The sequence below is a fragment of the Atractosteus spatula genome, chromosome 22 (assembly GCF_055471065.1).
Source record: "Atractosteus spatula isolate fAtrSpa1 chromosome 22, fAtrSpa1.hap1, whole genome shotgun sequence".
In the NCBI taxonomy this organism is placed as follows: Eukaryota; Metazoa; Chordata; class Actinopteri; order Semionotiformes; family Lepisosteidae; genus Atractosteus; species Atractosteus spatula.
In genome coordinates, this window is record NC_142727.1 from 11,221,021 (window position 1) to 11,247,498 (window position 26,478).

The 26,478-nt window shown below is 39.0% G+C and overlaps 1 protein-coding gene and 1 long non-coding RNA gene across 2 annotated transcripts in view; one reads left to right on the plus strand and one right to left on the minus strand.

Annotated features, from left to right (window-relative positions):
* Nucleotides 1-1,162: 1,162 nt before the first annotated feature.
* Nucleotides 1,163-26,478, plus strand: part of LOC148816811 (A disintegrin and metalloproteinase with thrombospondin motifs 15-like) — a 29,997-nt gene continuing 4,681 nt past the window's right edge. Inside the window, exons 1-6 of the mRNA XM_088939979.1 lie at nt 1,163-2,131; nt 16,214-16,346; nt 19,581-19,748; nt 23,565-23,848; nt 24,345-24,522; nt 25,118-25,293. Of these exons, the coding sequence (XP_088796105.1) occupies nt 1,163-2,131; nt 16,214-16,346; nt 19,581-19,748; nt 23,565-23,848; nt 24,345-24,522; nt 25,118-25,293 (1,908 nt within the window). The remainder of the gene's footprint in view (nt 2,132-16,213; nt 16,347-19,580; nt 19,749-23,564; nt 23,849-24,344; nt 24,523-25,117; nt 25,294-26,478) is intronic.
* LOC148816812 (uncharacterized) lies at nt 14,805-17,791 on the minus strand. Its single transcript, XR_016094692.1, has 2 exons — nt 17,347-17,791; nt 14,805-16,493 (listed from the first exon to the last, which is right to left on the minus strand). It is a non-coding gene; the product is annotated as an uncharacterized LOC148816812 (long non-coding RNA).

The window sequence follows — 26,478 nt, forward strand, 5'->3', positions numbered from 1 at the left end:
TGAAACAATTTTTGAGATATGTGATACATTCAATAGATCTCTAGGGAATTAAATGAACCAATACATTAAGTAAGTAAAAACAGGTGAAATCTGTCTAGAAATAAGCCAGAATGCCAGAGAGACATGAAATGTCCTTAATTGTGCTAACTTGTGCTAAATTGCGCTAAAAAGGTCATTAACTATCGCAGAAATTAAATATTTTACACACCTGGGCAAATGTTTCAACAACAGGTTTCTGCTACTTTGTTCTGTTAAACAGTTCACATACACGGATGTGGAAAGCCTAGTATTACTCTGTACAATAAGGTCATTGGTGTGTCAATTTCAATTCAGAGATGATAGTGATAATATACCACATCAAACCGCGTTGTGACACAACTCAGAAACACAACCATTAATTCTCACAAAGTCCCTTTTCCTTTGAATTGATACATCACAAGTTTTACATAATTTTGCTTTATTTATTGTTTAAAGAAAGTTAATCGGCGGTACGGATTTTTTTTTTGCGCCCTCAATACTCTCCCTCATAACACAAACAGGAAAAAAAACCCGTCAACTTGTTTCACAGGAAGAGCAAAGCGTGTTTGAGCTATCATTAGCTTGGGGAATATGGGGTTTGGGGTTGAGATATTTTAATTAACGGAAATACCTTGCTATCTCTTTAAACACAGACACAAAGTGTTAAGTCATTTAGCGGTCCCTTTTGAATTTGCTTCCCTGGCACTTTAAACCGTCTGTCCCAGTAGTGGGAGGAAACCGATTGTCTTGTACAACGTGCTGCAAAGTGATAATAATATTTGGAGAGCTACAAGTGGCTGAGGTCCTAAACACAAACCAAGAGGCATGTCCAATGAGCTTCTCCAGCGCCTCCCAAAAACTCTGATTACAATTCCTCAATGTTTACACATGACGCAAAAGCATAAAACCCGCAGAAAGAGAGACTCATTTCAACAGACAGGTAGAAGATGGAAATGGATCGTATACTGGGGAAATACAGGATTTTACGCTGAAAGGACGCACAGCTACAAACCTGCACAGTACCTTGGATTATTCCTATTGCATGCATCCAGATTTTTTTTTTCAACAGTAGAATACTTAGCCTGCAACATAACAGAATATAAACGGTTTTTTTTTAATCAGAACACCCATTTCAGAACTAACCATGTTAATGTTTATAAGAACCCTTATTATTCTGGGGGGTCTTCTGATGCTATTCGTCAAAATTAGCCGTTCCACGGAAAGTGAAATTGTTATCCCTCTTAGACTGGATCATCACAATTCTGCAAAGCACAATTTCTTTAGCGACGAAGAAGAGTCCAGCGAGCAACGGGTTGTCTTTAAAATTACCGCGTTCAAGCAGGATTTTTATCTCAGTCTGTCGCCAGATTCAAATTTCCTTGCGCCTTCCGTGATCGCGCACGGCGCTGGTATAGCTCCCAATCGGGCTACGAACCCAGACCTGAGTCGCTGCTTTTATTCAGGTGAAGTCAATTCCGACGAAGGGTCCTATGCAGCTCTCAGTGTGTGCAAAGGCTTGCAAGGCGCATTTGGGTACAGAGGGTCAGAATACTTCATAAATCCCATTGACAATGACACGGCAGCCGGAAACACCAGAGGCACAGAAAGAGCGCACGTTGTGCACCGCCGTAGCACTCGTCTCCAAGCCGGCAATTTTACTTCCAGGTGTGGGGTAGGATCCGATTTAAACCGGGGTATTTTAGAAGCTTTGGGAAAATATAAAAACATGAAAGGACATAACAAAGGCAACCTGACCGAAACTATGTTAAGAACACTGAGCAGATCCAAACGATTTGCCTCTATCCCCAGATACGTGGAGACCCTAATTGTTGCCGACGAATCGATGGTTAAATTCCACGGTGACGACCTTAAGCACTACCTCCTGACCCTCATGTCCGTCGCTGCTAGACTTTACAAGCACCCGAGCATTCTCAACTCCATCAACATCGTAGTGGTGAAGTTTATGGTGATAAATGAGGCTGACAAAGGACCCAAGGTCTCTGGTAACGCAGCCTTGACTTTGCGTAATTTCTGCACCTGGCAGAAAAAGCTAAACAAAAACAACGACAAACACCCCGAGTACTGGGATACAGCAATCCTCTTTACTAAACAGGTAAGGAGGGGGGGTGCAATCATTTCTACAATATTTGACCAGTGATTAAAATGTTGTTGTTTTTTTGGGGGGGGGGATTCAGTGGGATTGTTTTTTAAATGGGTCATGAATACTTATTTTAATGTGTATTGTCTAAAGGTGACGGATCGCTGTGGAATTTCAGATGTGCAGTAACTAGGTCAGATACAGTAAATCACCTGTCACAGTAGCAGCCGAAAAAGCTCCGCATGATGGAATATGCAGGCGTATTACTTTATCAGCAAGAGTTTTACAGTGCTCTAATTAATTCCGTGCTGAAGCGATTTGAAAGTGAGTGATTCTGTTTTAACTGTGTAAGGCCCTTTCATACCGTAAGTGTGCAAATCCTATAGTATATTTTCCATGGTAAACTGTCATAAGGGTCATTTAAGTTTAACACAACTGAGAACTTCCCTCTAAATGTATACTGTATAAGCATGGCTATAGCTGTGACAGAGCTACAATCCATACAGGCATAGATAAATTGGGTTGGAATCAACTTGCTAAAAAGCTATCCTCTACAGTCCGTTAGTGCCGAATGTATTTTTTTGTGGATTATTTATCAATTATTTCATTTTCTACACCAGATTGTGGAAAAATAAGTAAGAAAACATCCTAATGACTTTATGAGATGTGAATATACAGTATAAGGTATTTCTACTATGTTATTGGAGAGAATTGCAAAACAGGCAAGTAAAAGTCAAGCTAGAAAAATGTTGATCTGTGTCCGATCAACTCTAGAGCTGTATTTGGATTTAGCTACATTAGTTAACACAGACAGAAGAAATAAGCTTACTGCAACAGTACGATGTGTGAATTAATTTTGAATGAGCAAGTTGGAAGTGAGTCACTCCATGTTCAGGTTCTGTAACGGTGATACAAATTTGTGTTTCTTCTGTGTAATGTTAAATAATGTATTAATGAGGGCCAACAGGATATTTTAAAGCATTTCTATAACTGTTAACTAGCAAAACTTTGTCTCTTAAATAATCCAGTAAACAGTACCGATTGTGCTGTTTGTTTGTACTGTAACAACAAAGGACACTTCTTGTTTTTAATCCAAATTATTTGTTTCCACTCAAATGCTTAATGAATGCTTAACGATGTCCTAACTGAGCACCTTCTACTGTAAGCACGTCTGTTCTTCTGTTAACTCTGGTGCTACGCACTGCACATCTCTCACTTCAAGCCAGGATGTGTGTTTTTTTTCTGCAGTGTGTGAATCATGGCTCTCAAGAGGGCAAGGTGAACATATTTAATGGCATGATGAACTGCTTGTCAACGTTCATTAGGAAAATAATAATTCTGGTGAAAAAACGTCTGATCTTTACCCCTTCTTTCCCTGCTTATTCAGAGATCTGCTCCATATGCCAAATTCGGCATCACTCCCTAAATTCCACGATTATTACACTGCTGATAAAGAGCTCTGTGTGCTTACTGGATAACCCGTGACTTCCATCCTTGCCCTTCCATTTCAGGTGGACGCAGGCCAGGATGAGCCTGCATTTCACATTCAGGACTTATGCCTGCTAGTAAAATTGAATTGTACTTTAACCTTGTGCTGTGCAACAAAATATGCACCAAATACTGACATTACAACAAATAAATACAGTAACATGAGGTGAAACACTGTGGAATCTCGTGCACATATATAGCAGTTCCGAAACGTCAATCAGCAAAAGATGGAGAGAAACCACAGAATTCACATCTAACCAATGTGTCTAAAAGCCATGTCCACTCAGGTAGTTGAGTCTTTTGGTGCTGCATCACTGCTTTTGTGCTGCGAGCAGCAGTTTGTTAGGAGGAGCAACACAAACAAGTGAATGCAGTTCACCTGTCTACCTACTCAGATTACTGTGCTGGTATGTCATCTCCCCCTCTTGTGACAATTTTGGAGTGTCTGTTTCTGTTTTTTTGGGGGGGGCTGTTCTACACATTGTGCCAATTTCATTAGTATACAATGACTGGATAAAGGCCTACAGGGTGACTCTGTTCCAGAAACCTTTGCGCCATCTCAGCTTATTAAATAATGGCATTTGGTGCTAAAATGGAACAGAAACTATGCCAACTTCAGTATTACTACATTGAAATGACCAGAGAACGCTACACATAAAGCAGTCCATGCTGCAGTAGTTATGTTTTTCAAAGCTGAGCTTTTACCTCACAAAACATGACACTACTGCCATAGTTCATGTCCAGCTGACTTGAAACCGAGATGCAATTTGTACCTACTTGCTTAGAATAACTTGGTTCAGCTCTGGCAATTCAATTTTGCTTTTTTTTATAGGCTCGTCAGTACCACAGGCTTGTAGGTCAAAGGTTTAACACTTGCAGGTCGCAATGGGAAGTATACATTTCTCCAAGATCTTCCCATTTCCAGCTGTGAGCCCAGAGTATGATCCCCAGGCTAAGACTGGATCTGTTTTCTATTAAGCCTTTCTGAGCTGTATGGAAAGGAATTGGTATACAGTGTAAGAAACCCAAAAGGCTGGCCCACCTGCTTGTTCACTGCAGTACTACGGGCAACATTCTTGTAATTCTCCATCTGTGGTCAGAGAAGAGGTTTGACTGCAGTGATCACATCCACTTAACAATAAAAAACTGAACTGTGTGCCATGATATAGCTGGGCAAAAACCACAGCAAATCCAGACATTCTCTACTTGATGCATGAGCAATCAAAAACCCAGCATTGCACGCTTTTTGTAGCAACAGGAATTTTAACCATAAAACAAAACACCACATGACTTCCATGAACATTTTTTTAATGCTGATTAATGCAAAGGACCCCAGTAATTTTATAAAGTTGTATGGTATGCATATATGTCCAAGTGGCTAGAGGTTTGAATTTCCCCTCACTGTTTTGTAATTTTGGATCCTGACCCAAGTGTATTTATATTATATCAGTTTTCATTAAGATTGTAGTTAATAATAAGGACAATAATAGTGAATGTTAATATTTAGATCAGTGCCTTTTGAAGAAAACAACAAAATGTAGTCAATTTCAGAATTTAGCTTAAGCGTGAGTTGTAAAGGTTTTACTCTCCAGTTCTTCATCTTAATGCATTCTTTTCAATACATGGACCCCAGCTCATGTATTGAGTTTCATTTAGTAATACTGCTTGTGTAGCTTATCTTATAATTAGTTATAAATAAGCATTGAGGCTCCTGGCTGAAATAACATAGTACTCTATGATAAACCAACTCTTTCTCTGCCTTCTTTCTGAAACTTCAAACACAGGGGAGTAGACACCTCTGACTGGCCCTGTGTGTGGCTTCATTCCACAGTTTCTTGCATTGACTTCAGCAAGTCTGGATGATATCAAGGTAGTGAGTCCAAACAGAACATAAATGTAGCATAAAAGACTCTGTTCGCACAACAAGCAGTTCACTCTGTTTTTCCAACAGTTTTGACAAGCAGATCAAGAAATACTTTTCAGACACCGTTTTGCAATATCACCAGGAGTGAACCTTTTTCATTACATGAAGTATGAAGCTCACATAATTCCTGTGCAACACTCAGGAAATATGGAATAGAGTACTGTACATGTGGCAGGATTTGCCCCGGTGTGGGTATTGAGAGGGAATTAGCTGCCATTATCTGTTATCTTGTGGTTTCAAACAACCACTTCCTATTTGGAGCAGAGATAGTGTCGCACTGTCTTGGTTAAGAGCAGTAGTATCAGCCAATCTGAGCCAAGTCTTCCCTTGTCTTATAGATTGCAGATGAGACTACTCCTTCTTAATCTTTCCCAGCTGCCACATTTCTGGCTGTCTCCCACTGTCCAGCCTTCCTGGTAACGTCGTTACACCTTGTCTGTCAACAGACCCCACGTTATCCCTTGGCCAGCAAGACCGGCTACTATTCAGAACTCTCAATTTATGTTATGCACTCTAGGAGCCTCAGGCAACACTACACAAATCAATGCTTGGATATGTATGGAATTCTAGCTTTCTCTATACTGTTCTAATGTTAAAGCAAAACTCACTTGGCTGAAGGGTAATAATACCCTTTCCTGTGTAGACAGACAAGATCAATGCAAAAGCAGTATTGGAGGGTGTGAATAATAATAATAATAATAATAATAATAATAATAATAATAATAATAATAAGCCAATTCATAGATGGGGATTATCAGGAGGCCATGATTGGTAAAGGCCAGGGGGAAATTAGGCCAAGATACCGGGGTAACACCCCTACTTTTTTCAAGAAACACCCTGGGATTTTTAATGACCTGCAGAGAGTAAGACCTTGGTGCTATGTCTCATAAAAAGGACGGCACCTATTAGTCTCTAATTAGTCCTATTAGTCTCATCTGCAATTAGGACGCACACAGACGATAGGGTGAGCACCCCCCCACTGGTCCCTCTATCTTCAGCAGAAACCTTAGCTTTTCCAGGAGGTCTCCCATCCAGATACTGACCAGGCTCAATGGTCATCTCAGTGGGCAGGGTGATAGATCGGCTGTGTGAAGGGATTCAAAGGGATGAAGGCTGGGAAGAAATACAGGGAGTAGGAAGTTACATAAGTGGCTTGAGCTGGCAGGCTGTTTCCTCTCCTGAAATTAAGTTTCCAAGCTCCATTAAAATGAACACTCTACACACCACATTGATAAGCCCTTTTCAGGTCATTCCATCACAAAGTGCTGCATAATGAGAAAGAGAAAATTAGACACATTAGTTTCTAGGAACCTGACACCTCAGATACCACCACCTCCCTTCTCCAAAAGAAGAACACCTCTTAAAAACCCTTATCATCAGTGGAAATCCTGAAGTTTCACTTGTGCACATCACCTGGCATGAAAGGCACTCTATGAAGTCAAGCTGTTGCTCCAGAAAGTCTTTTGCTGTAAAAGATTGTAGGTTTTTTTTTTCCAGTACTCAAATAGAGAACATAAGACAGTGCAGTGTGTCAGCTCCAGGTGTTGGGCAAAGATCTGCAACTTGTCAGACACAATAAAATCTACTGATGGCACCCATACTCACCACAGGCTGCATCGCGCATTTGTGATCCAGGCGTACATGTAAAACAGATTTCTTGAATAATGTACCTTCAAACCCCATCCTCATATTATTTTTCCAATGAGGGAGTCATAAAGGAACATAACATTTTCTCCATCTGCCTAATTATGGAACTCAACAGACTGGCCTCTATTTTCAGTTCTTTGGAAGAAGGAAATTTAAAGAGTCATCGTGACAAAAAAATCACATAGTTTAATTTACAAAATATACAAAAGGCTAGCATTTTGTTTTTCTTACTCTGTGTCTAACTCTTACTTTACCTTTCGGCAAGCCACATTGCTATTTTTTCCAGCATCTTTTTGACAGATTTTATTTGGTAAAAAGCTATGGATTCTAAAGATGGAGAAAATTAGCATTATAGAGTGAGAAAAAGATGCTCACACTGACTTTTCGGGACTATAAAAGATAAACGGTGTGACCCTTTTCAAAGTGCTTCCTTGCATTTAAGGTTTAATAAACTTTAACATCAACCTTTAGGAGTCAAGAAAATCATGTAATCCAGTTTTTCTCTTTACACATGGACCTGATTTACATTCCTTATGTAGTTTATTAGGGCTTCATCATGTTTTTATATACATTTTTATTCATTTATGAAATGGTAAACCTACAACAGAGATGTGTTCATTAAAGGAAGTATTATAAATGCTGGCATTACCAAGCAGAGTGGTTGGCAGTTTACAAAAAGAACAGAGAAACAGGTTTTAAAACCCAACATGAAGCAAACTTGTTAGAAACCATATAAATGGCCTTCTATTGCCAGCTGTAAGTTAAAGCAAAACCACTAAATAAAAAGCTGTAAGAGGGAGTTAGTGAGCCAGAAAATGTTGTAATTAAGGATCATAAACAAAATGTTTATATTGGGCCTTAAGGGATTTATAGTATTGAGAGAACGTTACACAGTGGCATTTAAGAATGTCAGCAGGCAATTTCTTTTTTAAAAAGGAAATGTTTATTGTTAAAAAGACATAAGGTAGTATAGAGAAAATGAACTTGTGACTTGTATTCCAAGTCGAAGTTTCTTTGCTTTGTTTTCTGTAGGTCCAAACCTGTGTTTGAATGTAATTTAGAATTTCAGTTCAGTTCCAAATTTTTAAAGTTTTTTTCTTATAGGTCTTTCACTTCTTGTAATGACTGTAAAATTAACTGCATTTTGTCACACGAAAAACAAACAAACAAACAAACAAACAAACAAACAAACAAACAAACAAACAGAAAACAGGAGAGAAAAATGAATCATATAGAAAATAAAAGAGCAACCTATTGAAAGTGTGGAGACCATACAGTAAGTTGTCAGTTCTACAGATCTTGTACTTTAAACATTCCTTCCTCAAGTTCTTTCAGCAGAAGTGAAAAGTGTGAGCAGAAAGCCAAGGAAATGTTCCACTAAATTCTCAGAAACGAAAGATTACTCCATGTTTTGAAAGGACTTATGTTAGAGAAGACTTTAGAGGTGATATACAAGGCGGAATTCAGGTGGTTACAGATCTCAGTAGATCGGGTAACAAGGAATCTGTTCAGAAAGGTTCTCAAACGTAAGAAAATAAAGTTGAGATTACAAACTATCTCTTTGGTGATCCCCTTTCAAGTAATACATTTGAACACGTGTTTGGGTTTAAGTGTGCGTATATTTTTGTTTTGGGATAGGACGAGGGTGGCAGAAGAATGTGACTTCATGAAGAGCTTGCAGCATAGGATCACTTTCCTTCTCTATATGAAATCTGTTGCTAGCAGGCACATTTTAATCAAAATAATGTATGAAATAATGTATTTAAAGTTTAAAAAAAAAGTTTATGAAATGAATCACCTTCTTTCCTTATCATCATGAAAATGACCAAAATCGTTTTTGTAACAGGACCAGTAACAGTTGATTGAGCAGATTGGTAAAACTGGAGTGAACATTGGTAGCGTCATTATACTTATTAACATGTGTCATGAAAAGCTCAGGGTTGTTGCTAGTTAGCTATCAGTGTGTGTGATAACCTGTGGGTGTAATACAAGCTGCACATCTGTGAAGCACACTTTGCACCAGGTTGTCATTTGATTCTATCCCACTTCCATATCAATGTTCACTTGTCTCTGAAATGTAAATGCTACGTCTAGTTTGAGCTCATCTTCCAAATATTCAAGTGGGATAACGTCTCATTTTGGAAGAAAGCAGATGTTATACACGCAGCATGAAGATGAGCATTGTCTGAAGTTTCAGCAAATAAGGTGCCAGGACTTGATCAATACAGCACCCTGCAGGCAGGTTTACAGCAATCACTGCAAGAGGAGTTCTGTAGCTTTCCTAGCACAGGCCAGCCCACATGGATTGCATTGATCTTGATGAGCTATCGTGACTCCTGGACTATCCAATTGAGGCTTATCATTGATGGACTGCGTTTGGCTGTAATGTCACGTCTGCTTAGGAATCGAGAGTGACAAGCATGATATTGACTGAGTGCAGCCTCCCACATTCCAAGGGCAGAAAAGCATTGAGATAAATGGGGTGGGTTCACAGCTTTCTGCATTTTTTCTTCATTGATTTTCACCAGGTTTGACATTCAATAGGTTAAATCACCTCCTCACCCATGCCCTATCAATTCTTTCACTAATGAGGCGATTTAGTGCTTATATGCTTGTCAAAGGCACACAGATGTGTACCCTTCAGTCATTATTAAATCAATTAACCAAAATCATTTAATCTCTATACACTTAAATATTTATACATTATTTTTCTATTCAAATCAATGCGTTATGGCATGACAAGTTTATTTTGATGTTCATTATATACATACAGTAATAAAAGGGAATAGATAAGTATAAGGGTGTATTACAATTATTTAGGGTTTACAGCTTTCCCAGTTTAAGAGAGTTTGATAAGGGGCATGTGGCTGGTCTCAATTACATTTGAGACTACAAAAGAACCCAAATTGAGAACTGGCTATAGTTGATGGAGTTTCGTGATGCACAAAAAGCTGTCCTAGTTGCAGTCGTGGAAACCCAGCCTAAACCTTTGTACGTATTGTGTCACCCTACCGACTTTATTCATTTGAGGGTGATACAGTATCTCAGAAGCTGCACCGCACTTCAGAAAGGGTCCTAGAGTTGCAGAGCGGCTTTGGTGTGAGCCTTCAGCTGCTGCTCCAGACTAGGCAAACTAAAGGACAGGTGGTGACTCATTGACTTATAGTAACATTCGGCTTTCGTTTGGTTTCTTTTAAAAGCACCACATCAAGTATTATGAGTATGTGTGGTCTTCTAAGGATTATTATTCAGCTAAATGGCAAGAAGTAAAGTTATTCTCTGGCTTTCTCACGATTACTGCTTGGCAGTTTGAATAAAAAAAATCTAAGGACTCAAGGTCCCAGAAAAGTGGTCAACTCATTTTTCTTCAGGTTTCACCAGGCAGTAATGGGCACCATATGTTGATAGTTTTATGTCATTTCAGCTAGTGAGGAAGGTTTTATTAAATTGAAATAATGCTCAGTTGAGATTACTAGAGATTGTGTTGCACCACATCTGGAGAAAAATTAAAATAAAATATGGAAAGGACAAAAGGATTACATGTGCAATCTAGTTAATTCAATCATAATTTACTAATTGGCACTTAGTAGGCCAAGTCAAAACTGTGTTAATGTTGACTTTTATGATTTACTGTTACTCCATCATAAGGAATGCATGTTTCTTTTATTATTCTTTTAGTATTAAGTATATATTTTATTATTATGTATTATTAAGGGCAGAATGGAGCTAATGATGACCAGATAGTGAATTAATGAAGGAAATTCAAGATTAGCCTTTCTGTCTGCATCTTATAGTAAAATGAAGGGAGAAATCATATGATCATATCAGATGGTTCAGCATGTTTGACCACTTTTGATACTTCCAAATCAATATTTAAACTTTGGTGAATTTAGCCACAGTAGAAATTGTTTCTATTTTTAAAGAATGGATATATCATATGGCATAGGGTATAACAGTGTTGCACTGAAAAGCCCAATATTTAAATCCCTCCTCCAATTTAATACCTCCCTTGTGCCTCAAATTGAGCTAACATAACTGACATCTAAGTACATCCTACATTGTGAGATTACTGTCTTCACATACAATAATTACAAGCAAGAACCGGTTCAGAAAGGTTTTTTCTTTAAGATCTCTTTAAGAAGACAGAACTAGGCTTGAGAGAGATGTTACCACAATCAAAGCATATACATAAAGGAGAAATTTCTCTTTTTTACAAAAAAGTTCTTAGAGCAAGATGTAATATACTGTGAAATACTGTGATATACAATCAATTCCGATCTTAATGCTATTAATGCTTAAGCCTTTTCCACTGACAAAATCAAGACAGTATCCCTTATCTAGGATGATTTATCAAATTTTTACATCTCTCTTATTATTTTAAGGATTGCTGTATCTACTGGTGTTAAAATCTTAAAAGAGACCTGTAATTACAAAGGCTACAATTACTTAAGCTCAAGCACTATTTCACAACTGGATTGTCTGCTTCTGACAATAGGAGAGATAAAACCAGATGGGTAAAAAATGGTGTAGTGACTTTTCCAGTCAAAGAAGAATATTATCTCTCTGTGGCTGTGTTACATGAAAAAGCTGTATTCTTTGCAGAAAGCAAAAAAAAATTGAATTTTGTACAACATTTAATTTGTAATTGTAAGACCCTAGAATGTAAAACTACAGTGGTCCTGGGTTAAAAAAAGTAGCATATGATTAGTCCAAATCAATTCCATCCAATCTGCATTTTTGGCACAGTGAGAAATTAAAATACGAACTAGCAGTGGTGATGTTTATTAAACACCCAAAGCTTTATTCCCTGTTCTGCTTTCAGCTTTCTAGTGACAGTATTGCTAACAAAACATGGTGTGCGTGTTTCGATAGGAATTCATTTCAGGAAAGGCATGTCAATATTCCTTTCACAAATGTCATGAGGCCACTTCCGTTGAGAAATGCTAAACTACAACATCTCAGTCATCCAACATGTTGGAATCAGTCTAGGCCACTCCTGCAGTCTCTTGGACTGTACACAGTCTGGCTTAGAAGTTTTCGGATTCTCTTAAAACTGTGCTCTAATGCATTTCTTTTCAGCATATAATCTCTCAAAATGGTATTAATCGAAGGATCCTGATGACTAGGAATCAACTTCAAGCTCAAAAGGTGAAAAGCACAGAAAAGCAAGGACGTTCATTTTAGGCTTTTCTTTGTGACAGGAGTTATTTCCATGTCCAGGGGATTACTGTCTAGGTAAACTGGCGAAGCTTTTGAGAAACTTAAAAACATAATGGGATAAATTGGAAATGTAGTTCAGGTGGGTAGCTGCGTCAGCATGCGTAGGCTGCAAAGGAACACGTCATAGGTTTATTCCATGCTGAAAGGAGAAGAAAGCTCCACAGCCAAAACATTGTGTTTTCTTTCTTCTCTTTTCAGTATGGAATAAACCTAATACCTGTTCCTTAATTGGAAATGGTCAATGAAATGAATCAGTGGTGGAACAGCCGGATAACACTGGGCTCCCAGAGAAATACTACCTGTAATGCTTCAGGAAAAGCTCACTAATGTACACCTGTAGCTAGAAAAGCTAATTTTTCCCAGACTGACAAAATGCTTCTTCAGGACTTGCTGTCATATTTCTGAAGGGAGGCACATACTGTGTGAATGGGATAGTGTGTTTCTACAGTGCCTTTAATGACCTTATAGTAATAGTAGTTATTTCTATTAAAAACTTCGGCATTTCTAATGGACATCAGGAAAATTCTGTTCATATCTCATTCACATTGCTGTACCACAGAATCACTGACAGAACAGTTACTTGGTTTCAGCTGTCTTTGAGCTTGCATATCTGAACAGATTTGATTTTAACAAAGGTACAGTATACATCATACTGTATGTTCCCACCAACGTAATCTGAGGCCCAAGGTCTTATTTAGCTTCTGCCTTCTGGTCAGGAAGAGAAATCAATGGATGGATGTGTTTTTTGTTGTTCATTTAAACTTTCAGAGTCTCTTTTATTCAGCATCTTTATTTCTCAGTCATGCTAATGTCTTTCAGCCTATGCATAAAAAATATCAGAAAATGTTTGCTTGAATTAGTGTTGTCTCTCCGTAAGATGAGGTCGATTTTGTTAAAAGTGCACCACAGACAAAAAAAAAGAATGAACCATCACCCACAGCATGAGGGAAATCTCATGGCCACTTTGATTAGTGCCAAATAGGTCAACTGCTTTATAAGCTGTTGATAAGAGACTAGAGCTCATGGAGTTGGGATAAAGGGTAGGTTGCTACAGAAGTCAGATCTTGTTCTTAGAACGTCTGAATGTAATGCATGCAACTGACATAGACTGGCTTCGGTAAGCATTTATAAGCACACAATAGGGTTATTGTAGTTGAATGATGCTTAATCGCTTTGTTACAAAACTGCTATGTGTATTCAATCCTCCCCATTGCAGAGATCTCAACACACAGTTACAGAATTATCCATCCATTTTCTAACCACTTCTTCCAATTCGGCATTGAGGGGGAGCCGTCACCTATCCCAGCATTCAGTGGGAGCAGAGCGGGGTACCCCCTGGACGAGATGCTAGTCCATCACTGGGCGGACACAAAGAAAACAAACAGAGACTCTCACAGTCGGTCCAATTTTCCAGAAGTCAATAAACCTTCCACTATGTTGTTGAACTGTGGGAGAAAACCATAGCACACTGAGGAAACCCACACGAAAACGATGAGAACATACAAACTCCACACTCCAGGTCAGGAATTGAACTCGGGGCCCCAGCGTTGTATGGCTGTACCCACTGCACGACTGTGGCAGCCCATGACTGGATTATATGCAGTTTAAAAATTTCTCCCACTGTCAAAGATTATCCAAAATGTAGCATATTGTAATGATAGTTTTGCATGCATCTACTGTAGTTCATTGAACCCCATCTGATGTTAGAAATCTGCAGCTGAATATCAATAAATAATAAATTGCTCCATGAACAACTTTGAGTACAAAGCTCACATCTTTTCATATAAGCAACAGAAAAGGTTTTCCAAGAGATTAAGTAATGAGTTCCAATGAACCTTTCAAAGTTAATATTTCCCCCTGAGAGAGATAAATCTGAGTGACTGCACACTGTGCAGTACTGTACATCCACGACAGACATCAGAAGAAAACAGACAAACTAATTTTTTCCAGACTGAGAAAATGCTTTTTTGAGATTACCATCATACAGTGTGTTGTCATCTTCTGTAGAATAACCGTTCAACAGTTTCCTGGACTAATGAACCAGAAAGCTGAATCCAAAGCAGAGCTCAAATGATGCCACGCCACAGCACACCCAGACTGACAGAGCAGTGTGCAAAAAGAAATCCTGAAATCCTTTTACCATGAGAATACGGTGTCTATATTTGTAAAAGACTTTCAGCAAATGTAGCTATCATAGTTATCAGCACATCTGACAGCTAACCTTTAATGTCACTTAGCTAAATGTTTCTTAAAAAGGAAGCCCAGTCCATTTACAAAAGCTACATGTTTCGGCAGAGAGGAAAGACTCAAATGTGTTCATTTCTATTAATGTTTCTTTCTTGTATACCTCATTTGCGATGTGAAATATAAGTACACTCTGTTGCAGAATCAAAATGACATTTGAGCTCATTTTGCTACATTTTATTTCAATTACGACATACTCCTCCACATACACACACAACAACCCTAACATCTGGATTACGTTTTGTATTGCTTACAATGTGGTAATAAACAATTTGTTAAAGAATCTTTGGGTTTAACTGGGGGTACTTTAAGATTTTTAGATCAAAGATTGCATTTGCTAACATTTTTAACTTGTTAGTAAATGTTGATGCTTTTTGGAATTTACTGAGTTTCTGTTAAACTTCTGTATTGTAATAAAAGTTCGAAAGGGAGTATGTTGCTTGCTGTTTTGTTCTCTGAACAAAACAAATGGAACAGCACAGTTACATTTTAAATCTGATTATAGCATCTTACAGACACAAAGAAAACATGTTATTATGAAAAACATTCAACTGCCCTTAATGAATGCTTTTATAACTGTGAGCATGTGTATTTTAATCATATGGTTAAGTCATAATATGGCTACCAGATAAACACATATGGTACACAGTGAGTAGAATTCCGTGTTCTGTATCTTAAGCTGAACTAACAGAATATTTTTTTAAGGGTTAGAGGACTATTTTGTACGTATACTCTGTTCATTCTAACATAGGCACATGTGAATTCAATGTAATACTGTATAGCCAGCTTCATATTGTATGTATTCTAATAATATTCTTATACTTTTGCTACATAGTAAAAGCTAAAACCTGACTTGTATTCGTCCCTAGAAACTATCGATGCATAAGAAAATTGGAATACAGAAGGTTTTGAGGATGACTGTATATCCCAACAGACATCTGTCAAAATCTGGGGTCACGGTTACTAAAATTTGCAGCCAGTGAGATGCTGGACCGATCGGTGGATGTTATTGCTGTAATGTTTGGTATTTGTACAGGCCTGAAGTGGTATTTCTGAGCTTTGGCGCCTCTCTGCTGCTCTGACTTACTTATAACGGTGCCATACCAGGGTTAATGGGGTTAATGGGCTAGAGAAAATACTTTTGGGCTCAAATCGATGGAAAGTAAATTATTCTCTTGGGTCATAAGGTGTCATTATCCCATTTTGGTGGGAAGACTACACTTATTTTCACATTCCCCTGTGCCTCAGCCATTATCTTCTAAAAGACAACTTACTGTGCAAAGAAAAGAGTACAAAGGAGGATTAGAACTGCAAAGAAAAAAAGTTTTGAGCATCAAATGAAACTGGTTAAACTACGAAAAAAAGCTGTGAAAAACAGCATTTCTAGTCTTCGGAAGCTAGTTGTTCCATGCTGATAGTATTGACAGCTTTGCTAGCACTGTGTTTATAGCTGTATACCTAACTGTATGTGGTTAGGTTCTGTTATCTCATTTAGTCCAGGAGACTTTAAAATAAACTTTTTTTAACATTGCTTTATAACACGGTGGGCTCTGTCTTTTTCTGATGGCCTGCAGGACTTGTGTGGAGCCACGACGTGTGACACGCTGGGGATGGCAGACGTGGGGACGATGTGTGACTCAAAGAGAAGCTGTTCAGTTATTGAGGATGACGGCCTGCCTTCAGCTTTCACGACCGCACACGAGCTGGGTGAGTCCTTCCTGCACAACCCGTCACTGAGGCGTGATGCCTGAGCATGGTCACAGGGAAGACTCCCATCGGAGTGGATGGAGGAAGAGGATCTGGGATCCAGGATCCAGCAGGTGCTCCTTCAGTGCGGCTAAGAGATGCTGAGACCTATAGCAGATGGGCCAATTTAGTACATTGGAAAATCGGGGAGTTCAATGTAAAGACTGAGACTGGCAATCTAACAAAGCTGGGAGAGTCAGGATCAGGATGAAACAGGTAAAGGTTTCAAAGGATCAGCAGAGGATTTTGCAGGAACTAGAGCAAGTTGTGGGCACTGGCACCTCTGAAGATAATTTTAGGATTCCCAAAAATAACTAACCTTAACGACTGCTCTGTGATCAGAATTCTGACTTACCAGAGCATGGAAAGCTTACAAAATCCGGTTTACACTTTATTTTAGCATTGTTCAGCCCATCTCTTGGGTGCACTTAACTGGTACAGAAAGCAGAATATTTCACTTTGTATACTTTGAAGCCCAAACTAGCTACGGCATGTTCATTTCCACAGTGTTTCATTTTTTTCCCCATTATTCCAAATACATCCTACAGTAAATGCAATGCACTGAAGCTAGGAACATACAGCCCAGGGCAAAAGCAGCAGCAACAGCCATTAACACTGGCAAAGCACACCCACATGGTTGTATGAGGAACTCAAGACAGCCACCAGGGAAGCTGTCATTACCTCATGCATGTGCATTAGCACTTCTTAACATAACACCTACGGCACTATTTTAGACAAGAACAAAAGTGATTTTGACCACTGGTAAATGGTGTTTCTCACATTTGTCTGATCAAAAGAAATGAGTCATCTGGGCTGCACTGTTCAGTAAATAGTACTTGCCACAAGGCTCCTTCGGTCCAAGCTAGCATTATGCATGACAGGCTTCAAGCCCTAAAGTGACAGTTGCTATTAGGCTTGTTAAATGTGTTATCAAAGAGCTCGAAAAAGAATTACCACTCACAACAGATGCTGAAGTAGTTCCAGATGTAAAAAAAAAATCCCAGTCAGAAGAATCACATCCGATTCCTTGCAAGATGCGAACTGTAGTGAGGGGTATGAAAAACACAACGAAAGAGTATTAGAACCAAAAGCATTTGTTGGGTTTTAATGTCTTTAAGTATATACAATAATAATAAGAGCACAAGGTTCATTGACAGCACAATTGTAATAATAGTTAATAATACTATTAAAGCTTAGGGGTCTCTAGGTGAATGATCTCACTGTGATGTATAACTGAATTATAAAACAAATACAAATATGTGAAGCAGAAGGATTTCTGGAGAAGGTGGCAACATTGTAAATTCATTTAAGGACTAGTGCTGCTTTGAGTCAATGCTGTTTTTCCATGTGGAATGCTTGGTTGCTTCATGTTGGCCACGAAGAGAGAAGTAGAGGTTAATCCCACCCTGAAAAAGAGAAAAAAAGAACAGACACTGTTTTGACCCAAAGAATATTTAAAGAAAACTCAGCTGACAACACATTTTTTCTTTCTCTCTACATTTCAGTGCACAATTAACCTATACTTTTATGTTTTTAATGGTACATGCATGAGAAAATCTGAATACCCATCAAAAACCCCATAATACTAGGCAATATTATATTTCTATTCATTTGGCAGACACTTTTATCCAAAGCTGATATACAGGTTGATCTGTAATCCCTTTGGTCTAGAAGCTAAGGGAGCATACGAGGGAGATAGAGTGCTGACACATTTGATCACAATCTTATTTTAACAGGCAAACTACATTTTCCTCCCTGACAATGTGGAACGAAAATTACTGCAATGATTATAAGACATATGTTATTTATTAAGTTTTCATTTTACTACACTAGCACAATTATGCATCCTACAACGAAAAACTTTCCATATTGGTAATATATGAAAGCTGAGTGGAATCTGAGCAGATGTGGCATGAATGAACAATCAACAAATAACTATTAGAACTAAAGGCGTTTGTTGTGTTTTAATGCTTCTCTATGGAAGCCTATTAGTGCCATGAATAAAAACAAATTGCATTTAAACAAGATAATATTGTGTTTAAACAAGATAGCATTGCATTTAAATGCAATACTTATTGTGTATAAATAAAATAAAATTGCATTTAAACAAGATAATTTTGCACTATTTCGAGATACGGGATGCTAACACATCACCACCAGCAACAGGACTCTCTTCATAAATGCATGACCCTGTTGGCTATGGCAGCAATCTGTGTACAATGCTGGATTCTTTTTTCTTCAATTCCCATATTTCATTATATTCATGTCTGTGCAAACCGACACTGAAATACTGTTTCTTCTCCCTTCACATGACACATTTCTTGTCATGGGCTGTGGAATTTCAGATTCAGATGTAGTTGAGGTAAGCATAGCTTGTAAGCTTTTGGGGTTTTAATGCTTAAATACTCAACAATCGACTAATGGTAACAGTAAACCAACAGTAGCTACAATATAAATCTTACTGTTCAGTTAAATGTATTCTGTTCATTGTTTAAAGATTAATTCGAAGTTCATTGTTTTAAGTCTAGGCAACAACCTATCTAAATGTTTCAGCAGTTTCACAAGAAGAAAATAATACAGTTGTAAAGTTGTCCTTTTCATGTTTTTCACAAAAATGGTGAAAATGACATCTTTAATCCAGGATTGCTCAATGACAGGGTGTTCAACTTGTCTTCGAAAATATTACTGCATATATATTACGATATATTCCGATATTAGACAATGTGGTTGCATTTAAAAACAATAATTATTTCTCAGTACTATTTCTCTGTGATGTTAATAGGCTTTCATATCTCTCAGTACACTTAATGGCTGTGGGTTACTAAACTGCTAAAAATACATGACATGACTTGTATGTATAGTATATTTACCTATAGTTTTCCAACAGATTAAATCAAAGCCTTTTAACCTTTGAAACTATGCAGACGTGTGTTTAAAACTGAGAACAGGGGGAATCTACAGTACACAAAGGGTTAAAATATATAAAACAAGCCACCCAGGCCTGATGTCAAATTCAATACCCTGGTTTCTTTCATGAAACGACTGGATGAGATCCTCAAATCAATTATCTACTAATAAACAAGTTTGAACGACTGAATGAATGTCATTTGAGACCTGTCTTATGTTGTGTTGTTCAACTGGAATTTGTGCAGTGGAGGGATGTAACAGCAGCGTTGGGTTTGCTTTGTCGTTCAGGACATGTCTTCAATATGCCACATGACAACGTGAAGGCCTGCGAGGAAGTGTTCGGAAAGCTAAAGGACAATCACATGATGTCTCCCACGCTCATTCAGATTGACCGCTCCAACCCCTGGTCCGCCTGCAGTGCGGCCATCGTTACCGACTTCCTGGACAGCGGCCACGGTAAGCTCCACCCCTAGCAACGGCCATTTCACACTCTTCAAAACAAATTATCCCCTCTAACTTTTATTGAGGTCCAGTAACTACCTCATGATACTGACCATGATCTTTTGAGCAACTTGTGGAAAAAGGTAAGGTTTCCTGAATATGAAGGATGGGAAAGTTCCATTTTATTCCTCTTGTAGTGAACACTTTGAGCCTACAGATTTTTATTCCATGAAGAATTTAATATGATGACACACTTTAGACCTGGGAAAACAACAGAACATTTATTCTCCATAAGCACAACCTCTATGCCATCTTTAAATGTTATTCATTTATTAAAAAATGCTAAAACAGTTTTGTTTATGTCATGTGCAATGAAGGGGAAATTGTGTTTCCTTTGCAGTATCTCACAATGGGTGTTAATTTAACCTTCTCGGGTATTAACATTAAACTGCTTAAAATTAACTAAAAGAAAATGTGACATAAGCAATGCTAAGAAAGTACAGTCCTTGGAGATGGATTTTATAGTCTTTTGAAAATCATCCTAAACAATCTTGATCTTTAGGGAACCCATCACATTATATACATAAGGAGAGTTTAATTACACCTCACTGAGACAAAAGGTTCTGTTAAAAAACACTAATATAAAATACATGCTCTGTTACATGCATAGCTTCCTAAGGTTTTCAAAAGGTGGTCAAGCTGGTCCAAATGAGATAAATCATCCCATCCATCTGCAGAAGGCTGGGATGCAGGGTTCATGGGGAAATGACAAATTTAAATAGCTGTAATCTAACCAACTGGACGAAAGTAGAAGGAAAGCTTTATAACTAACCAGTAATGCTTTGGTTTTGGCACTGTAGTGTATTTCCAGATCCTTGTGAATAAAAATAGAAGTACATGGTTTTCTTATACCAGGATGAGAATGTTAGACTAGCTTTACCAAGGCTGCCAAGAAGGAACATAGCTAGCACTTTGAAGTGGTTCACACATGTGTGAGAATACAGTTAACAGCAGTAACCCCTCTCCCACTCCACACACACCTTTTGAGGATTTTTCCTCACTTCAATTAAACACTTTGACTGGATTACTCAGCTTGCTTCTGAATACCTGATTAAAGAGGGGAGACATCTTATTTCTTCCGTTGTACAAGAACAGAAGTTCTCCTGCTGTAACACAACAATGCCATGTTTTTTTTTTCCTCTCAGAGGTGCGAGACTTCAGGGATTCTGGGAAGATTACAACCACACACGCAGAACCGTTTTACAACTGCAGCACTTAATTTGCAATAAAATGTGAAATGCGGGAAGTTTTAGAGGGCATAGACTTGCCACACGTGAATCACTGTAAGCGCAGAGATTTCAAAGATTCCCTAAATATTTTAACCAGGGATTTCATGTTTTACTGAAATATTTAGTGATTTCCTGGAATCTCTGGTTTCACATTCTTAACAAACATATATATATGGAGAGAGAGCGTCAACAGATACCTTCCATTCTGTTTATGCATGTACATTTTAGAAAAATAAAGCATATGAATTTTGGATAAAGATTTAATAAACTTTGCATAATCTTGATCAACTGATCATTTGAAGAACTAAGGAAAAGGACAGAATCCCATAAGATAAACTGGTGTAAAGCAGGAGTGTCAGGTGGTGGCTTTCAAGGTCACTGTTGATTAACCGCACTGATTGTAGATAAATTTGCCTGTTCAATAGACAATCAGTGCACCTGCTCCCAATAAGATTTTAATCATTTCCCGATAAAAAGTTTGGATTTCTTGCAGTTGAAAGTAATTAGTTTCCTGTGATCCTCTGCATCTTTGACTTCGTTTCTGTGCTGCCTTCATGACCCAGCTTTTCCCAGTGTTCATGGTGAACCTGCTATTATTTAATGATCATAACGTGTAATTTCTGTGGTTTGTGGGGTTTCGGTTTAGTTTCTCACTGTTAATTGACTGCTGGTTGTCCCAGACAGGCAGTACAAACAGTTGAATTAGTATTTTCAATTTCCCTGTTGTAGTTTTAAACGTGATTGTTTTGATAGTGCCCTGCCTCTTTTGAAATTATGTTTAGAAGTACTGTTTACTACATGCAGTGACTGATTACATGTACAACTACAACAGCTTTTATGAGGGAACTCTGAAAGATACCAGGACCAGTCTTATTAAAAGAAAAACCAGCTGAAGTTGAAAATACCACAGTGAATACACCAACAATAAACAAGGCTCACAGCTGGATGCTAAGAGTCTTTGTCAAGCACAACTGCACATGAATGCCTTGTAAATAGAGTGTACATAAAAGAGCAGTCTTCTGTGGAAAAAAATATGCTAGCTCCCCTATTTTAACCATCTTCCAGGTTGATTAAGTTTTTGAGCAAGATGCTGTAACGCTCAGTAGTAACAAATCTAAGAAAAATGCCATCAGAGAACAGAAGACTTTTGTCAGGTTTTTGTCTAGTGTTCAGTGGGTGCACAGAATCACTCCACTGAACATTACTGAAGCTCATGGGCAGGGGGTATATAGGGTATATTTTACACACCTGGAAAATCCAAAGCCATTGATTTTTAAACAAGATGGGCTTTTCATATTTCTTCATTCATCCAACAAAGCAGAAAATATTTACTGACTCTAGGTTCAGGTTTATGGGAGACCCTTATGTCTCCGAACTGCACATATGTTTCAAGCAGTTAACAGGGGTTTCTAAGAGCCTACTAAAAGGTTAACGAGAGCACACTTGTTTCTGGACGAGATTTTGTCTCTGGACAGTATGCGGTGCAGAGTCGTATATCTGCTTTCTCGGCAGGGAAGTGTCTTTTAGCAGCTCCCCGTCATGGGCCATCAGAATTTCTCAAGCACTGTGTCATCGAAGCACGTTAAAAGGTCACACAGGGGTGATTGCTAGAAGGCGCACTCCATAATGACCACAGCGCTTTTAAATACAAAGCATGCAGCAGTTTGAACTTCTCTTCTGACCTCACAGCAGATTAGTGCAGCTAAACCAATAGTACAGAATGTCTGTGCTAAAGCATGACTCACATTACACGTTGCTAACTGCTAACTAAGTTCATTTGATCACTAAACAAAACACTGACAAAACTACATGCTTAAATTACAGTTTAAAACGGCCTGAAGATTGTGGACAGTTATTTACACAGGTAGTGATTGCCTCATTTGGTTTAAACTCAAATCTTTTGATTAAAATAAACATCCTTAGATGAATACGGTGAGCAGAAAATAAAGCTGTATTTTAAATGGCCAGGGGCCTTGCTGAATCACATCTTGCGCCAGTTGTTTTAATTATATATATTTCAACCAGGTGTGCGCCAGCTTAACTCTCCCAGGGGAACAGAATTTTTTGGGGGAAGAACAAATACAGTCATTATGTATTCACCCATAAGCAAGATTTTGCAGGTTTAATTTGCAGTAACTTTTAAAATACATTTTATTAGTATTATTATGAATAGTAGTAGAAGTGGGGTTTATGAACAGTAGTTGCAATGTAAGAAAAGCAGTTAATTGTATTATTTTTAATCGCTTGAGAGTTTATATGGCCATACAGGAGAAAACACAAAACTTTGTTCCTGTTGTTGTAAAAAAAACTTGCGTCAGAGGCAGAGTTTGGAAGATTAAGCAAAGCTTTTTTCCAGGCGTTCTGAGACGATCATCATCCAAGACCTCCTCAGCTTGCATTGGAGTTTTCCTCGTGACAGAGCAGAAAGAAATGAGAAGTGTAAAATAACACAGAGAATTCCCTCGTCTTCAGAAAGGTGGTGGTGGGGGGGGGGCTGGGCGGAGAGAGCATGCTCTTCAAGGGCCTTTGTCTTGTTCTGCAGGTGACTGTCTGCTCGATCAGCCGCAGAAGCTCCTTGCCCTGCCAGAGGTGCTCCCTGGGACCAGCTACAGCCTGAACCGCCAGTGTGAGCTTGCATTTGGCATCGGGTCCAAGCCCTGCCCCTACATGCAGTCCTGTACTAAGCTGTGGTGTACCGGAAAGGCCCGAGGGCAGCTGGTCTGCCAAACCAGGCACTTCCCCTGGGCCGACGGTACCAGCTGTGGGGATGGGAAGTCGTGCCTGAGGGGCGTCTGCACCGAAAGACACAACCTGACCAGAAGCAAGGTCAGCAGCTCTGAGCCCTCCCAGCCTGGTTCTGCTGTGGTGCTGGCGTATGACTATTCCTACTGCGGTTAGCAATTTTAGATTGAAGGTCTTCATTTTCCTGCAAAGCACGCTTGTCTGAGAGCAAAAAATGACTGTCTGGTTTTTGTCTAGTGTTTAGTAGGTGCACCGAATCATTTCCACTGAACATTATTGCAGCTCATGGGCAGGAGGGTATATAGTGTATATATTACACACATGGAAAATACAAAGCCATTAATTTTTAAATGTAATGGCCTTTTCTCATTTTTTTATTCATCCAACAAAGCAGGGAATATTTACTGACTCTAGGTTCAGGTTTATGGGAGACCCTTATGCCTCCACACTGCCACATGTTTCAAGCAGCTAACAGCAGTTTAGAGCCTACTGAAAGGCGGATGAGAGCACACTTGTTTCTGGACGAGATTTTGTCTCCTGACAGCGTGCGGCGCTTCAGTTGTGTTTGCTCCTCTAACAGGTGGACGGCCGGTGGGGAACATGGGGCCCATTCGGCACCTGCTCTCGGACATGCGGTGGGGGAGTCCAGCTGGCTAAGAGGGAGTGTAACAACCCTGTGCCAGCCAATGGTGGCAAATACTGCCAAGGTGTGCGCGTCAGGTACCGTTCCTGCAACCTGGACCCCTGTCCTGACACAGGTAAGGTGTAGTGTTTCTCCTGGACGGCATGTGAGCTGGTAGCACACTAGAGTATTTGCTGCACTTTACGAAGGCCTTAATGAACAAGAGGAACCACAGGGTCAGTCATGTTGAGTCACTGCTTGGCTGAGGAACCATTAGTGGAAAGCTACCTTCTGTGGGACAATGACTGAAGGCCTCTGAAGTCAAAATCCCCCCTAAAATGTTAATTCATTCTTACTCCCTAGAAAAAGATAATTGAAAGATTCCAGGTGTTGTGCAAAGGCCTTTCTTTTCAGTACAAGCAGGAAAGTTAACAGATGATATAATTGTTACCTTCAATGGAATTCTTCAGGAGCTCTCCTAATTAAGCCATTTATTTAAGTCCAGTCTGTTAGAAATATGTTCCTTTTTGCAATCTACTAAAGTTCACAGAGACCCAACAATTTGTGTTGCTTTCAGCAGAAAGAAAAAGAAGTTTCAAATTCAACCATGGGATTCGTCAGCACACTTTGTGATTCTGTGATTCGCTGTTTCATTTCCAGTATGCATTCCAGAATGAGTCTTACTGATGAAATCCTAACAGCCCGTTTTTATTTTGGCTTGCTTCCAAAAGGTAAAAGTTTCCGCGAGGAGCAGTGTGAAGCTTTCAATGGCTTCAGTCTCAACACGAACAGGCTGACCCCATCAGTAGTGTGGGTCCCCAAATACTCTGGGGTATCGCCCAAGGACAAATGCAAGCTCATCTGCAGAGCAAATGGCACAGGCTACTTCTACGTTCTCGCCCCTAAGGTCAGTAATTAAAGATGATTAAACACGTCATGTAATATAATATAGTGCAATGTGTTGCACTACAAGAATATACAAAAAAACATCGAAAAGTACTGAATTGTGGAGTTTGTATGTTCTCGCTATGTTTTCCTCGGTTTCCATTGGGTACTCAGGTTTCCTCCCGCAGTCCTAAGACAGATCTGCAGGTTAATTCAGTTCTGGGAAAATTGGCCCTGTTGTGAATGTGTGTCCTACGATGAACTGGTGTCGCATCCAGCATGTATCCTGCCTCGCGCCCGATGCTTGCTGAGATTGGCTCCAGCTCCTTCCAGGACCCTGTATTAGAATGGATGAATGGAAAGTACTTCATTTTCCATAAGAATCATCTCCCTGCATCTCTCCTCCCTTGTCAGTCTCCCTCTGAATCAATTGGCCTGTTCATCCGGTACCATATCAGGCACTAACATGTGAGCACAGCAGAGGTTCCCAATGAGTCCAGAAAACGTCTGCTAGTTTTATGGAAAAAATAGCTTCAGAAAAAAATCTGGATAAATCAAATCAGAAAAACTGAAGTAATGTTAAAAGAGGAAAGTAGATACAACAGTCAAGACTTAAATGTCAGAACCAACATTACAAGAAAACATTGTATCACATGGCTCACATGGCTATCAGTTGTCATGCTTTTAATATACTTGCATGATCTTAGTGGTTCTATTTGGTTTTATATGTATGCTTCTTTGGTGAAGTTGTGTAACGAATAATGAAATGGTGTTCTAAAAATTTACTGTACGCATGCATGTGTATATTGAACATGCATAGGTAGTGGATAAATACAGGAAAACAAACAACAAGATGGCCTACTACTAACTGAACAAGGAGAAAACCACTGCAGCCTCCCAGTACTGTTCACTATATAATTGTCCTTCATGCCTGCTCCTAATGGCATGCTGACACAGAAGAGCCAGTACTGTACTTCACTACTGTTAAAAGAAAAGAAGAAAAACTATTATATTGCCTTAAAAGGAATGCAGGACAGCTTATCTCTTTAAGATATCCAAGTGTGGAGTGAAGGGTGGCAGATTAAGGAGTGCAGGTCTGTCATTGTGGGAGAGAATGGAAAGAGACCCATTGAGAACAGCTACCTCTCACAGCTGCACAGCATCATCATCAGCAGCTTATTCAACAGAAACAGAAACACCCCTTTAA